This window comes from Carcharodon carcharias, chromosome 14 (genome assembly GCF_017639515.1).
Source record: "Carcharodon carcharias isolate sCarCar2 chromosome 14, sCarCar2.pri, whole genome shotgun sequence".
NCBI lineage: Eukaryota > Metazoa > Chordata > Chondrichthyes > Lamniformes > Lamnidae > Carcharodon > Carcharodon carcharias.
The window spans coordinates 8,522,873-8,538,445 of NC_054480.1; the positions used below are offsets into that span (position 1 = coordinate 8,522,873).

The 15,573-nt window shown below is 46.4% G+C and overlaps 1 protein-coding gene across 1 annotated transcript in view; it reads right to left on the bottom strand.

The window, feature by feature from the left end:
* LOC121287011 (R-spondin-2-like) overlaps positions 1 to 13,903 on the bottom strand; it is a 144,625-nt gene extending 130,722 nt beyond the window's left edge. The window contains exon 1 of the mRNA XM_041204430.1: positions 13,819 to 13,903. Coding sequence (XP_041060364.1) covers positions 13,819 to 13,903 — 85 coding nt within the window. The remainder of the gene's footprint in view (positions 1 to 13,818) is intronic.
* Between the last annotated feature and the right edge of the window lie 1,670 nt (positions 13,904 to 15,573).

A 15,573-nucleotide genomic window follows, 5' to 3' on the forward strand; every position in this document is an offset into this window, starting at 1 on the left:
TTTGCACAGAATCTGCTTTCTTTCAACTCAGACCATTTCCACATTCTGAGATATAACGTAACAGGAGATTGTTTCTGCTGAGATGTTAATCAGTCTCCGTTGTCTCCGCAACCACAGGAGATTAGAGTTCAGTCTTTTGCATTGCATCTCTCCCTTTGAAGTGTCTCTGTCTGAAGTAGGCCTTGACACCTTTTTAGGTGTGACATTCCATGCTCTCTGGACTAGTCGGTCAAGGGTAATCCGCATAGGAATTTTCCAGAAAGTGGTTACTTTACATTCTCAGCCGGCTTTTGCTTGTAGATTTTTTTTTAAAAAGCATATCTTCCTTAAAAATGTTCAATATGTCCATAAGTAATTTGGTCTGCAATCCACTGTCATGACAAAACAGAGTTGACACACTTGCTCTCTAAAGGTAAAATGAGCATTCCAGATGATCCTAGATCAAACCCCCAAATTTTTGGTATGATCCATTTAACGACCCGTAACTTTTTGTTTAAAGTAAACGAGGTTTGAGATCGCAGTTATTTACTAACAGAACAAAGACACAAGGTTCCATAGTTTTTGAACAAATCAAATAAACTTTACCATACAAAATCAGAAAAGTAAAACAATCTACAATATCTATTTTATACTCTAATATTCAGAATTAACATGAGGTAAATGTGAATTAACAGGGAAAATACATGGCAGATGTGACCAAGACAGATCCCATGGATATCTCGGCAACTCACCAGTATCCACTGTCAGTATCCACTGTGAGTTAATCAATCCTATTAAAACCCTATCTCCCTCACGAGGGATTTCCAATCTTCACCTTTGAAGACCTAGCCTCTGAATTCCCTCCAAAAAGTCACTCCAACTCGGACTGCCTCAATGACTACTCACCTCGCAGGGTTTCAATCTCATCTCCCAATACCATGTTCCCCTGGATTCTCGAGTTACCCTGGATGCTCCAGCAGTAACTCACATGAATAACTTCAGCTCATCAGCCATGCCAAGCAGAACACCATTGCTCCAAAGGTCTACCTTTGTCCCAATGACCCGCAGCAACCTTCTGCTACCTTTTCAGCTCTCTAAGAGTTCTCCTGAGCCCTCACTACTTGGAGTCTGCCAACAGCAGCACTTTTGCTGTCTGGAGCGTCTTTCTTTACTCCTCTCCCCAGTGGTTTCTCTCCCCAGTAGTTCCTACCTATGATCCTCTCCTATCAGTGACTCCTTCCCTGATTCTTTCCCTCTCTCTCTCTGGGACCGCTCCTTGTCCCCTCTCCCTGGATTCCCTCTCTGGAACATCTCCTTATTCCCTGTCCCAGGACTTCTCCCTTTATGGTGCCCAACTCCTCGGTCCCCTGATTGGGTTTTTGCACCAGTTCTCTCCACACAGGCGCAATGGGCACTAGTCCCCAGTCGAGAGAACTCTAAAGCGCATGCGCAGAGACTCCTGAGCATGTTGGGACTTGTAATTCCCAACCTCTGCTCTCAAATCAGCTAAGTCAGGATTTTTAACTCCAAGAGTGGGATATAATAGTCACTTCCAGGACTGAATGCCTCAGAAGAACATAGGAATTATATAAGGTTTAGCAATCATATTGTTAAGATGAGTAACTCATGACTAACACACTGAAATAGACTAAAACATCTTTGGCCATACTCATTGCCCATACCAGGAACTGACATTGCCAACTTAATGTCAAACTTGAATATTGAGCTTAACTTTATTTTCTGCTGCATTCAGTCTGCACTGTTTTTCTTTGTTCATTCAAGGGAAGTGAACATCGCTGGCAACGCCAAGATTTATTGTCTATTCTTAACTACCCTTGCTGCTGATGCACTACAGCACCTTGTGGATATCCAGTTTTGAATTGCTAGATGAGTTAGTATGATACCACCCTGGCACCTGTAGGGTTACTCTATTAGTTAGTAGCATTTGTTCAAGTACCCCATGTGCTTGTTGTATGTTTGCTTTAATTTGTGGTTAATCAAACATCTTAATGCATGGTGTTATTTGCCTATTCCATCTTTGGTAAATTTGTCAAGGGCAGGTTAACACATTCGCATCAGCATGTTCCCCAAGCAAGAGTTTGCTTGTATAATTGTTGCCATTATTTATAAGAACAGAAGAAATAGGAACAGGAATAGATCATTCAGCCCCTCAAACCTACACTGCCATTCAATAATCTCATGGCTGATCTTCTATCCTAACTCCATTTTCCCAACCTACCCTTTGATTCATTCAGTGCCCAAGGGGAACCTGTGAATGTGGTGTACTTAATTTCCACAAGTCATTTGACAAGGTGCCATATGAAAAGTTACTACACAGAATAAGAGCTCATGGTGTAAGGGGAAACATATTAGCATGGATAGAGGACTGGTTAGCTAACAGGAAGCAGAGAATAGGGATAAATGGCTCTTTTTACAGGTTGGCAAGATGTGATGAGTGGAGTACCACAGGGATCAGGGCTGGGCCCCCAACTATTCACAATTTATATCAATGACTTGGATGAAGGGACCAAATGTATGGTCACTAAATTTGCTGATGACACATAGATAGGTAGGAAAGTAGGTTGTAAAGAGGACATAAGGAGTCTGCAAAAGGACATAGAGAGGTGAAGTGAGTGGGCAAAAATTTGGCAGATGAAGCATAATATGGAAAATGTGAATTTGTTCACTTCAGCAGGAAGAATCGAAAAGCATTATTTAAATGGAGAGATATTACGCAACTCGGTGGTGCAGAGGGATCTGGGTGTCCTGGTACATGAATCACAAAGTTAGTAAGCAGATACAACAAGTGATTAGGAAGGTAAATGGAATGTTGTCATTTACTGCAAGGGGAGTAGAATATAAAAGTAGGGATGTTTTGCTACAATTGTATAGGGTATTGGTGAGACCACATCTGGAGCACTGTCCACAGTTCTGGTCTCCTTTTTCAAGGAAGGGTGTAAATGCATTAGAAGCAGTTCAGACAAGGTTCACTTGACTGATATCTGGAATGGGGGTTGGTTATCTCATAAGGAAAGGTTGGACGGGCTTGGCTGTCGCCATTGAATTTAGAAGATTGAGAGGTGACCTGATTGAAACATATAAGATCCTGAGGGGGCTTGACAGGGTGGATGCTGAAAGAATGTTTCCCCTTGTGGGAGAGACTAGAACTAGGGGACACAGCTTAAAAATAAGGGGTCTCCCATTTATGACGGAGTTGAGAAGATTTTTTTTTCTCTAAGGGTTCTGAATATTTGGAACTCTCTTCACCAGAGAATGAAGGAGGCAGGGTCATTGAATATTTCTAAGGCAGGGGTAGATAGATTCTTGACTAACAATGGAGTCAAAGGTTATCAGGGGTAGGTGAAATGTGGAGTTGCAACCACAATTAGATCAGCCATGACCTTATTGGAAGATGGAGCAGGCTCAAGGAGCTGAATGGTCTACTCCTGCTCCTAATTCGTATGTTTGTGTGTATTAACACCATCAATCTCAGTATTGAATATTCTCAACAACTGAGCATCCAACTGTCTTCTGGAGCATAGAATTTCCAGATTCACAACAATATAAGTGAATAATTTTCTCCTCATCTCAGTCCTGAATGGCTGATCCCTTATACTTGTGACTATGGTCTTTACTTCTAGACTCTCCAATTAGGGGAAACAGCCCTTCAGATCTACTCTAATAAGTCCTGCTAGAATGTTATACATTTCAGTGACATCACCTCTTATTCATCTCAGCTTCAGAGACTATAGGCCTATTCCACTCCATCTCTCTTTATTGGATAGCCCTCTCATCCCAGGTTATTTTGGATCAGTTAGCAGGTTCAATTGATGTCAACTCTGGGCATCTAACACAATCTAGAACAGAATAGTCAACTTCCAAACAATTCTTTGATTAAGATTTGGGATGATGAAAATATTAAAGAATTGTCTGATGGCTTTTGATAAATATTCCTTATAAGGCTAATGGGTTTTCTGATCGTGACGATCGCCCCAAACTCATCAGTCATTACTTTTCTGAATGTTTCCCCTTGTGATTTTTTTTATAACCATTTTAAGATGTGAAATATTTTTAGCACAAAAATATCATAGAAATTCTTAGCTTCTATACATACCTCAGCAAGCTTTGTGCCTGTTCATGTCCTCTCAGGGATAATACATAGTTATTACAAAACCAACTTTCATTCAATAAAAATTGCAAATGTTTATTTCAAGCCTCTCAAGGGATGATTAGTAGGCATAACCATATGTTCCATGTTCAGTTATAACTTTTCTCTGCAAACATCCCAGTCATGTGATATTGTCCATGCCTGGTGTTAGAGTAAGCAACATCGTCAAAGTGGGTAAGGATGGCTCTGGTCACTGTGTGTACCCTCATCATGAATCTATTTGTAATTATTTCATATGAACATAGGAATTAGAAATGGGAGTACACCCTTGAGCCTGCTCCGCCTTTCAATAGGGTGGGTGACCTGATTGTAATCTCACATCCACATTCGCATCTACCCCGGATAACGTTTCACCCCTTTGCTTATCAAGAATCTATCTCCCTCTGCCTTAAAAATATTCAAAAACACTGCTTCCACTTCTTTTGAGGAAGAGAGTTCCAGAGACTCACGACCCTCAGTGAAAAATTCTCCTTATTTGTTTTAAATGGGCGACCCCTTCTTTTTAAACAGTGACCCCCTAGTTCTAGATTCTTCCACAAAGAGCAAACATCTTCTCCACATCCACCCTGTCCAGTCCCCTCAGGATCTTACGTTTCTTGCGAATCTTTATTTTTATGAATTTGTGAATATAATATGAAAAAATAGGTTTATGATTTCATTTAAAATAAGAACCAGAATAATTCTTCAGTCAACATTCTGAACCTTTAGCACTCTGTTCTCTCAGGTCCAACCCCAACATTATCATTAAAACAGCTGACGAGGGCAGTGCCATTGTTGTCTTGTGTACCAACGTCTACCTAGCAGAGGCCAAACGCCAACTCTCTGGCACTTTTTCCTACCTCCCACTGGAGCATGACCCCACCACCAAACGCCAAACCATTGTTTCCATTACAGTCACTGACCTCATCTCCTCTGGAGATCTTGCCTCATGGTCCCCCAAATCCTAATAGCCTGTTCCTACCTACTTCCCAACTTTCAAAATCAGGACGCACCTGGAAGACCTATTGTTTCAGCCTGATCCTGCCACAATGACCTGACTTCTTCCCATCATGGCTCTATTTTTTTCTCCCCCTGTCCAGGCTCTTCCAACTTACATCCATGACTCCTCTGAAAACCTCCGTAACTTTAACAGTTTCCAGTTTCCTGGCCCGAACCGCCTCCTTTTCAACATGAACCTCCAATCTCACTACACCTCCATCCTTCACCAGAACGGACTGAGAGCGCAGAAACCCGAATGTTCCCCATTCACTACCACCCTCCTCTGCCTGACTGAGTTTGTTCTGTATCTAAATCATTTATGGGACATGGGTGTCACTGGCCAGGTCAGCATTTACTGCCCATCCCTAATTGCCCTTGAGAAGGTGGTGGTGAGCCACTCTCTTGAACCGCTGCAGTCCAAGTGGTGTAGGTACACCCACAGTGCTGTTAGGGAGGAAGTTCCAGGATTTTGACCCAGCGACAGTGAAGGAACGGCCGATATATTTCCAAGTCAGGATGGTGAGTGACTTGGAGGGGAACTTCCAGGTGATGGTGTTCCCATCTATCTGCTGCCCTTGTCCTCCTAGGTGGTTGAGATTGCAGGTTTAGAAGGTAAGGAACCTTGCTGAGTTGTTAAAGTGCACCTTGTAGAGGATACACACTGCTGCTACTGTGCATCGGTGATGGATGGGGTGACTACTAAGTGGGCTGCTTTGTCCTTTATGCTGTTGAGCTTCTTTAGTGTTATTGGATCTGCACTCATCCTGGCAAGTGGAGAGTATTCCATTCACACTCCTGACTTGTGCCTCCAGATAGCGGACAGGCTTTGGGGAGTTAGGAGGTGATTCACTGCAGAATTCCCAGCCTCTGACTACAGAGGCCATGGTATTTATATGGCTGGTCCAGTTCAGTTTCTGAACAACTCACTCTAAAAAACTTTTCCTTCAGCTCCTCTCATTTCCTCCAGATTAAAGGTGTTGCTTTGAATACCCATATGGTTTGTAGCTATGCCTGCCTTTTTGTGGGATTTGTGGATTATTGCTTGTTCCAGTCTGACTCAGGTCCACTCCCTCACCTCTTGTTCTGACGACGGTATCAGTCTTGTTTCCTGTTCTTGCCTTGAATTGGAAAATTTCATTAATTCTGTTTCCAATTTCCCTTCCCTTGCTTGACCTCTCTGTCTCCACATCTGGTGCTCTGTGATCAACCAATACCATAATGCCCGTGACTCCTACAGTTTTAACTACACTTCATCACATCCTGATGCCTGTAAGGACTATATCCCATTCTTCCAGTTTCTTAGTGTTTGTCGCCTCTGTTTGGACAAGGCAATCTTCCATACCGGAGCTTCTGATGTCTTCCTTTTTCCCCAAACAAGGATTCTCCCCCACTTTTGTTGACAGCGTCCTTGGCGATTCTATTTCACGCACTTCTACTCTGCTTCCCCTCTTCAAAGCTCACAGTATGGTCTCCTCTATACTGGAGAAACCAATCTTACACTGGGTGACCACTTTGTGAAACACCTCCATTCAGTCCGCAAACATGATCCAAGCTTCCAATCGCCTTCATTTTAATTCTCCTTCTTGCTCCCACTCTGCCCTTTCTGCCCTTGACCTGCTCTAGTGTTCCAATGAAACTCAACCCAAGCTCGAAGAACAGCATCTCATCTTTCAGTTTGGTACTTTACAGACTTCTGGGCTCAACCACTGAGTTCAAAAAATGTTAGATCATAAACTCGGCCAATCACATTTTTCCCAGTTCTGGTGAAAGGTCCTGAAATGTTAACTCGATTTCTGTTCTCCAAGATGCTGCCAGACCTGCCGAGTACTTTCTACACTTTCTGTCTGTAATTCGAATGACTGAAACTGTTTAATGTTAAAGAAAGAACTTGCATTTATAAAGTGTCTTTTACATTCACAGGATATCACAAGTGCTACCCAGCCAAACAATTATTTTTGAATTGTCACTCTTGTCACTGGCTGTAATTTGGGACAGTCCAAAGTTGTGAAAGGTGATATTTAAATGCAAATATTTCTTCTTCTCATCCATATCTTTTGTTACCTCTAGACTCTAGGTCAATGTCTCCTGCCTGGTCTCCTATCTTACATCCTATTTAAATATGAATTCATCCAAACCTCTGCTGCCTGCCTCCTAACTCACACAAAGTCCTATTCATCTATCACCCTTGTGTTCACGGATCTATATTGGTTCCCAGTCTGTCAATGCCTGAATCTTACAATTCTCATACCTGTTTACAAATCCCTCCATGGCTTTGCCTCTCTCTATTTCTACCACCTATTTCTAGCCCCACAAACCAATCAGATTCCTGCACTAATCTAATTCCTGCCTCTTGCACATCCTCGATTTCAATCACTCCACCACTGGTGAACGTGCCTTCTGCTGCCTAGGCCCCAAGCTCTGGAATTCCCTCCCTAAATCACTCTGTCTCAGTACCCTGCTTTCTTCATTTTAAATGCACCTTAAAACCTACCCCTTCAACCAAGTGTTTGGTCATCTGTCTCTAACATAGCCTTTTGTGTCTTGCTGTCAAACTTTGTGATTCCTGTGAAGCTCCTCGGGGTGTTCTATTATGTTAAAGGTGTTGTATGAACACAAGCTGTGAGTTGTATCTCTTTCCTTCTAGAATGTGCAAGCACACACGCACACACACACACGCACACACACACACGCACACACACACGCATACACACACACACGTGCACACACACACACGCATACACACACACGTACATACACAATCCAACAATTCCGTATGATGTTCATTGTGCATGTTTGTACTTTAGTTACACTTTAGGTTATATTTGGACAACATATAGGAGGCACCTCAAACGCTGCCTGTGGAAAATCTTGCATATTAAGTGGGAGGATAGAGACACCAATATCAATGTTCTCTCACAAGCAGGCACCACGAGCATCGAGGCTATGAACATCTGCCATCAGCTTTGTTGCATTGGTCATGTGTTTTGGAGTCAGGTATCAGGCTCCCAAAGCTCCTTGCTCAGTCAGGTCAGGTGCACCAGAAGAGGACAGAGAAGTGCTTCAAGGGTGTGCTGAAATCCAACATGAAGAGATACCGCGTTGCCATCGACTCCTGGGAGACCATCGCCTTGGATCAAACCAGAAGGCGGTAGAGTCTGTGGGAAGGGTCCCACCATTTTGAGACCCAATGACAACAAGATGAAGAGGAAAAGCGAAAGCAGCGAAAAGAACACGCGTGACCCAAACTGATAACACATGACCAGACATCCCACATGACAATAAATGGCCTATGTGCCATAAAGGCTGCAGATCCTGAATCAGCCTCAGCAGTCAAATTCAGACTCATGGAAGACAATCATCCTCACTAGTGAGGGTTAGTCAATAATAATGAGAACAGATATTGTGCAAATACAACCTACATAAGTCTGTGTGTTTGGCTGACAGCTCACTGTTCAACAATGATTGGCTGAAATGTCAGTGCTGTTTCACAGACAGAGCTCAGCTTGTATACATACACAGTCCTGTCCTTATAATTTGACCCTCTAAGCCTCATTCATGTGAATCCACACTGCAGCCTTTCTGAGATCGATTTAACCTTCCTGAAGTGTGGTGGCCAAAATTGAATGGCATGTTCCAGGCAGTGTCTGATGGAATGTACACCACTATACGCAATACTCCAACTGCAGTTTACGAGTCTGTTGAAAATCAACATTACCTTGTCCATTTTGTATTTTGCGCTTATAGCTCGATCATTTCAAAAGCCCAGATCACTTACATAAATGGTAAATAAAAACAGAGCAAGTAGAAGATCACACCATAACACTGCTGTCTCAGCAACTTCCTTTATCATCCTACTCTTTGCTTTCTACTCTTGAACCAACCATTTGGAAGCAATTTCATGGACCATCCTATTTGCCATCAGCCTTTTGTGTGAGATCTTATCAAATGTTTTTTTCCAAATCCATGAAATCACATCCATTGCAGTTCCACTGTATAACTATCTCCCCTTGACAGTCAATGGCATTACTATCACTGAAACCCCCACTATCAACATCCTGGGGGTTACCATTGACCAGAAACTGAACTGGACCAGCCATATAAATACTGTGGCTACAAGAGCAGGTCAGAGGCTGGGAATCCTGCAGTGAGTAACTCACCTCCTGACTCCCCAAAGCCTGTCCACCATCTACAAGACACAAACCCTCTATTTGCCTGGATGATTGCAGCTCCCACAACACTCAAGAAGCTCAACACCATCCAGGGCAAAGCAATTGGCACCCCATCCACAAATATTTACCCCCTCCACCAACAACACATAGTGGCAGCAGTGTGTACCATCTACAAGATGCACTGCAGCAACTCACCACCCTCCTTGGACAGAAATTCCCAAACCCCCCAAATCACACCACAAAGACCACAATCATCTAGAAGGACAAGGCAGCAGACAGAAGAGAATATCACCACCTGGAATTTTCCCTCCAAGCCTATCACCATCCTGACTTGGTCTTATATCACGTTCCTTCATTGTCACTGGGTCAAAAATCCTGGAACTCCCTCCCTAACAGCACTGTGGGTGTACCTACACCACAGGGACTGCAGGAGTTCAAGAAGGCAGCTCACCACCACCTTCTCAAGGGCAATTAGGAATGGGAAATAAATGCTGGGCCCAGCCAGCAACACCCACATCCCATGAATGAATATTTTAAAAATCTGTTATTTCTTCAAAGAATTCAATAAAGCTGCTCAAGTAGAATGTGTCCTTTGAGAGATCCTGCTGATTATTCTCATTACTCATTACTCAAAGTTCCTCATTACTTCATCCTTAATTAGTTTATCTAATATTTTACCTAATAATTGAAGTAACACTTACTGGGCCATAATTTCCTAGGTTCTGCCTGTCACCTTCTGAAGAAAGGATTTGTAATTATCAGCCACCAACATGAGTTTCTCTCCACAGAACATTCCGGTATTTTAGTCATATCCTGTTATTTCATCCTTTGTTTCCCTCAGCATCCTCAGATGGGGAGGACTTTGTGTGGGACAACAACAACTTTCAATGGTATAGCTTCTATTCCTTATTTTCTTATTCTGGGCTGAAGTTTCTGACATTATTCTTGAACCCAAGATCTCCTGATTCAAAGGCAGGAATGTTACCTGCTGAACCAGGACTAACACTGGTGGAAATTCAGGGTCTGTTTGTCATGTGAAAGCAGCAGAGCCTGTGCCCTCCAGCAGCTCTCACTGGGAGTCACATCAAACTTTCACTTTGCAATCTTGCCAATGTTGGAGAAGAAAGGTGGGGTCCGAACTTTTGGGAAGTCTATCTGCTGGCATGACAGCTGTTTGCAAACATTGACACCGAGTTAGAAAGTGTAGCAACTGAAACAGTTAGACATGGATTTAACACATAAAGTGAAAGTTGGGGCGAATTATAGTATCTCACACATTCAGGGTTAAATATAGCAGCCTAGAGACTGCAAAGAGGGATTGCTGGAAATACACAGAGACACACACACAGACACCTACCATACACAGAGACACACATGCACACAGAAACCCACAGGGGCACCCATCACACACAGAGACACACACACAGACACCCACTACACACAGAGACACACACACACGCACAGACACCCATCACACACAGAGACACACACACACACAGACACCCAGCACACGCAGAGACACACACACAGACACCCACCATACACAGAGACACACACACACACACACAGACACCCATCACACACAGACACACACACACACACACACGCACAGACACCCATCACACGCAGAGACACACACACAGACACCCACCATACACAGAGACACACACACACACACAGACGCCCATCACACACAGAGACACACACACACACACACAGACACCCAGCACACACAGAGACACACGCAGACACCCACCATACACAGAGACACAAATGCACACAGACACCCACAGGGGCACCCATCACACACAGAGACACACACACAAATACCCACTACACACAGAACCACACACACACAGACACCCATCACACACAGAGACACACACAGAGAGACACTCACAGAGACACACACAGGGGCACTCACCACGCACAGAGACAACCACCACACACAGAGACACACAGACACTCACTACACACAGAGACACACACCACACACACAAAGACACATACAGGAATCGATAGACAGCAGCATCCTCAAACAGGAGCACCAACAATCAGCAAGGCACACAGACAGAGTACTCATAGAAAGAGACAGTGACAGGGACACGCACAGACACTGGCACCCACAGACAGGGATACTGAGAGACTGGGGGACCCCCAGACAGAGATACTGAGAGACTGAGACACCCCCAGACAGGGCTGAGACAGGTCCGGTGAGGGTGGAGGCAGCCGATTATCACTGAGACTGTTCTTTCCACAAGAGTCGGTTCTCCCCGGTTATTGAACCCGGTCGGTTTGCTCTTTTATCCCAATGTCTGTCTGTTGTCTAATCAGCCTCAGTCCCACTTCTGGCTTCGGTCTTGTTTAAAACCATCGATTAATCCTGATCAGGTTCGACTCCAATCCGGTTTCAATACCAGTCCCAGTCCCAGTCCTGGTTCTAACCTGTCCCCAATTCGGATCCCGTTTAAACGAATCCCACAACCTCCTTCACTCCTGTCCTGCCCTGTTTTCGTCCTGAATGGGGACCCAGAACCCCTCACCCCAGCTCTGTGACCCTGGCCCCGCTCTCCGGGAGTCGCTCCGGTTCCTATTGGGAATTACCGGCTCTGACTGTGTGAACGGGAGCCGGGTCCGTGCCTCCTGCTCCGGATCAGCTGCCCCATCACCTCGCTGTCTCCCTGGGCTGGATCTCCTGGTTAATCCGGCTGAGATGGACCCCCCACTTCACCCGGACACCGGGAAGAGTTTTCCTGCCTCAATCCCCCGGGATCTTGGAGGGCGGGGTGGGGGAGTGATGGAGGGAGGAGGGAGGGAGGATGGAGGGAGGGAGGATGGAGGGAGGATGGAGGGAGGGAGGATGGAGGGAGGAGGGAGGTGTGCAGAGTTGGATGGAGGGATACAAGAGGGAGAGAGAGAGATGATGAATAGAAAGATACAAAGGGGTAAAGAGTGAAAGGACGAGGTCCTTTGATAAGTTTAACAGAAACAAAAACTTTCATTGATTTAGCACTTTTCACGGGGGACCCAATGTTGCAGATATTGGTGGATGGAGAGACGAGCTGGTGATAGGTAGATGGAATCAGAAAGGTGACTGACAGAGGTGCACAGAGAGAAACAGATTGACTGATAGTCAGGCGCTTGGTTTTATAATTAAATGTAAATACTGATAAAGAGATGGGCAGATAGGCACAGACATCGATAAAGGGGCAGAGAGGTAGATAGAGGGGTTGACAGTAAGAGAGGCAGACAGACAGGAATACAGACAGATAGACAGACAGACAGACAGATAGGTCGAGATAGTCTGACAAATGGACAGGGACAAATGGAAAAAGAGACGGATAGAGAGAGAGAGAGAGAGAGGGGGGTTGGGGGGTAGACAGATAGAGAAGTAGATAGATAAAGAGACCGGTAGAGAGAGAGAGAGAGGGGGGGGGGTTGGTGGGTAGACAGATAGAGAAGTAGATAGATAAAGAGACCGGTAGAGAGAGAGGGGGAGGTTGGGGGTAGACAGATAGAGAGTTAGATAGATAAAGAGACAGATAGAGAGAGGGGGGTTGGGGGTAGACAGACAGATAGGTAGATAGATAAAGAGACGGATAGAGAGAGAGGGGGGGGGAATGGGGGTAGACAGATAGAGAGGTAGATAGATAAAGAGACAGATAGAGAGGGGGGGTTGGGGGGTAGACAGACAGATAGATAGATAAAGAGACGAATAGAGAGAGAGAGAGAGGAGAGGTTGGGGGTAGACAGACAGATAGGTAGATAGATAAAGAGACGGATTGAGAGAGAGAGAGGGAGAGGTGGGATGGGGTAGACAGATAGAGAGGTAGATAGATAAAGAGACAGATAGAGAGAGGGGGGTTGGGGTGTGGACAGACAGATAGGTAGATAGATAAAGAGACGGATAGAGAGAGAGTGGGGGGGGGGTGGTTGGGGGTAGACAGATAGAGAGGTAAATAGAAATGTGGATAAAGAGACAAATACATAGAGAGACTTTCAGATAGATAGACAGACCAAAGTGAGAAGACTCGTGTTCTGCCCAGTCCATCAGTCAGAGCAAGTATTGGGAGCACAGCAACCAGCACAGGCGAGATCTGGAAAGACAAGTAGACTCGGTGTGGTGGCAGATTCCGAGTCCCTCACACACCCACCCCCCCACCCCCCACCCCGGTCTGTTCTCTTTACAGCTGTTGGGAGACCTGGTGTGCGTTCCCACTGTGTGTGGCCACCTGGTCCAGATGTGTGAAACCAACCCCCTCCCCCCCAACACCTCCCCCCCGAACTCGCCCAGCTCATCCCAAGTCCACCCAGAGATACACCGACAAGAAGAAGCGGCTCAAATCGATACACAACTGGCCCCGGGTTTACACCTGAAGAGTGAAGAGTGGGAGCAGCCTGACAGGCAGCCGGAGACTGGAGGCGACTATCATGGTCATTTAGTGTTTAACTTAAAGGGTGGAAGGGGAGCGGAGAAGACCCAAGGCGGGATGTCCTCCTGCTCCCTCCCTCACTGCTATTTACCTCCCTCTTCTCCGCTCTGTTTGCCACTCGATCTCTCCCAGCAGTGCAGGATGAGGAGACCCGCCGTCAGTGCTGTCAGTAACATCTGTGCAGCTGCTCAAGCCGAGGGGATCAGGATCTTGCGCGCTGACCCGCTCCTGGGACCAGACCCCCTGGGTGGGGTGGGGTGGGGGGGGGGGCGGTGGGGGTGGAGGGGTGGGGGGGCAGAGACCAGCTGCTGGACGCTTGTCCGGGGGAGAAACTTTCAGGAATTCCGGGTCGGGACGGTCTCACCAGTCTGGAGATTCGAAACCTCTTGGAATCAGCGACTCACATGATCTGCCCCATCCCAACAACACCAAACACATTCCCCAACCCCTTAACCAGACCTTCCCAGGAGGAGCATCACGGGCTGGGTTAACCCTTTGGGACCCGTTAGAGACTTGGGTCATTCTCCCTATAGAATTGTCCCACCCCCACCCCCATTCCCCCAATACTCACACCCCCCATTCCCCCAATACTCACACCCCCCATTCCCCCAATACTCACACCCCCCCATTCCCCCTATACTCACACCCCCATTCCCCCAATACTCACACCCCCCCATTCCCCCTATACTCAAACCCCCCATTCCCCCAATACTCACACCTCCCATTCCCCCAATACTCACAACCCCATTCCCCCAATACTCACACCCCCCATTCCCCCTATACTCAAACCCGCCATTCCCCCAATACTCACACCCCCATTCCCCCTATACTCAAACCCCCCATTCCCCCTGTACTCAAACCCCCCATTCCCCCAATACTCACACCCCATTCCCCCAATACTCACACCCCCCATTCCCCCTATACTCACACCCCATTCCCCCAATACTCACACCCCCCATTCCCCCTATACTCACACCCCCCATTCCTCCAATACTCACACCCCCCATTCCCCCTATACTCACACCCCCCATTCCCCCTATACTCAAACCCCCCATTCCCCCAATACTCACACCCCATTCCCCCAATACTCACACCCCCCATTCCCCCAATACTCACACCCCCATTCCCCCTATACTCACACCTCCCATTCCCCCAATACTCACACCCCCCATTCCCCCAATACTCACACCCCCCATTCCCCCTATACTCACACCCCCCATTCCCCCTATACTCAAACCCCCCATTCCCCCAATACTCACACCCCATTCCCCCAATACTCACACCCCCCATTCCCCCAATACTCACACCCCCATTCCCCCTATACTCACACCTCCCATTCCCCCAATACTCACACCCCCCATTCCCCCAATACTCACACCCCCCATTCCCCCAATACTCACACACTCCATTCCCCCAATACTCACACCCCCCCCATTCCCCCAATACTCACACCCCCATTCCCAAAATACTCACAATCCCATTCCCCCAATACTCACACCACCCATTCCCCCAATACTCACACCCCCCATTCCCCCAATACTCACACCCCCCATTCCCCCTATACTCACACACTCCATTCCCCCAATACTCACACGCCCTATTCCCCCAATACTCACACCCCCTATTCCCCCAATACTCACACCCCCTATTCCCCCAATACTCACACCCCCTATTCCCCCAATACTCACACCCCCATTCCCCCAATACTCACACCCCCTATTCACCCAATACTCACACCCACCCATTCCCCCAATACTCACACCCCCATTCCCAAAATACTCACACTCCCATTCCCCCAATACTCACACCACCCATTCCCACAATACTCACATCCCCCATTCCCCCA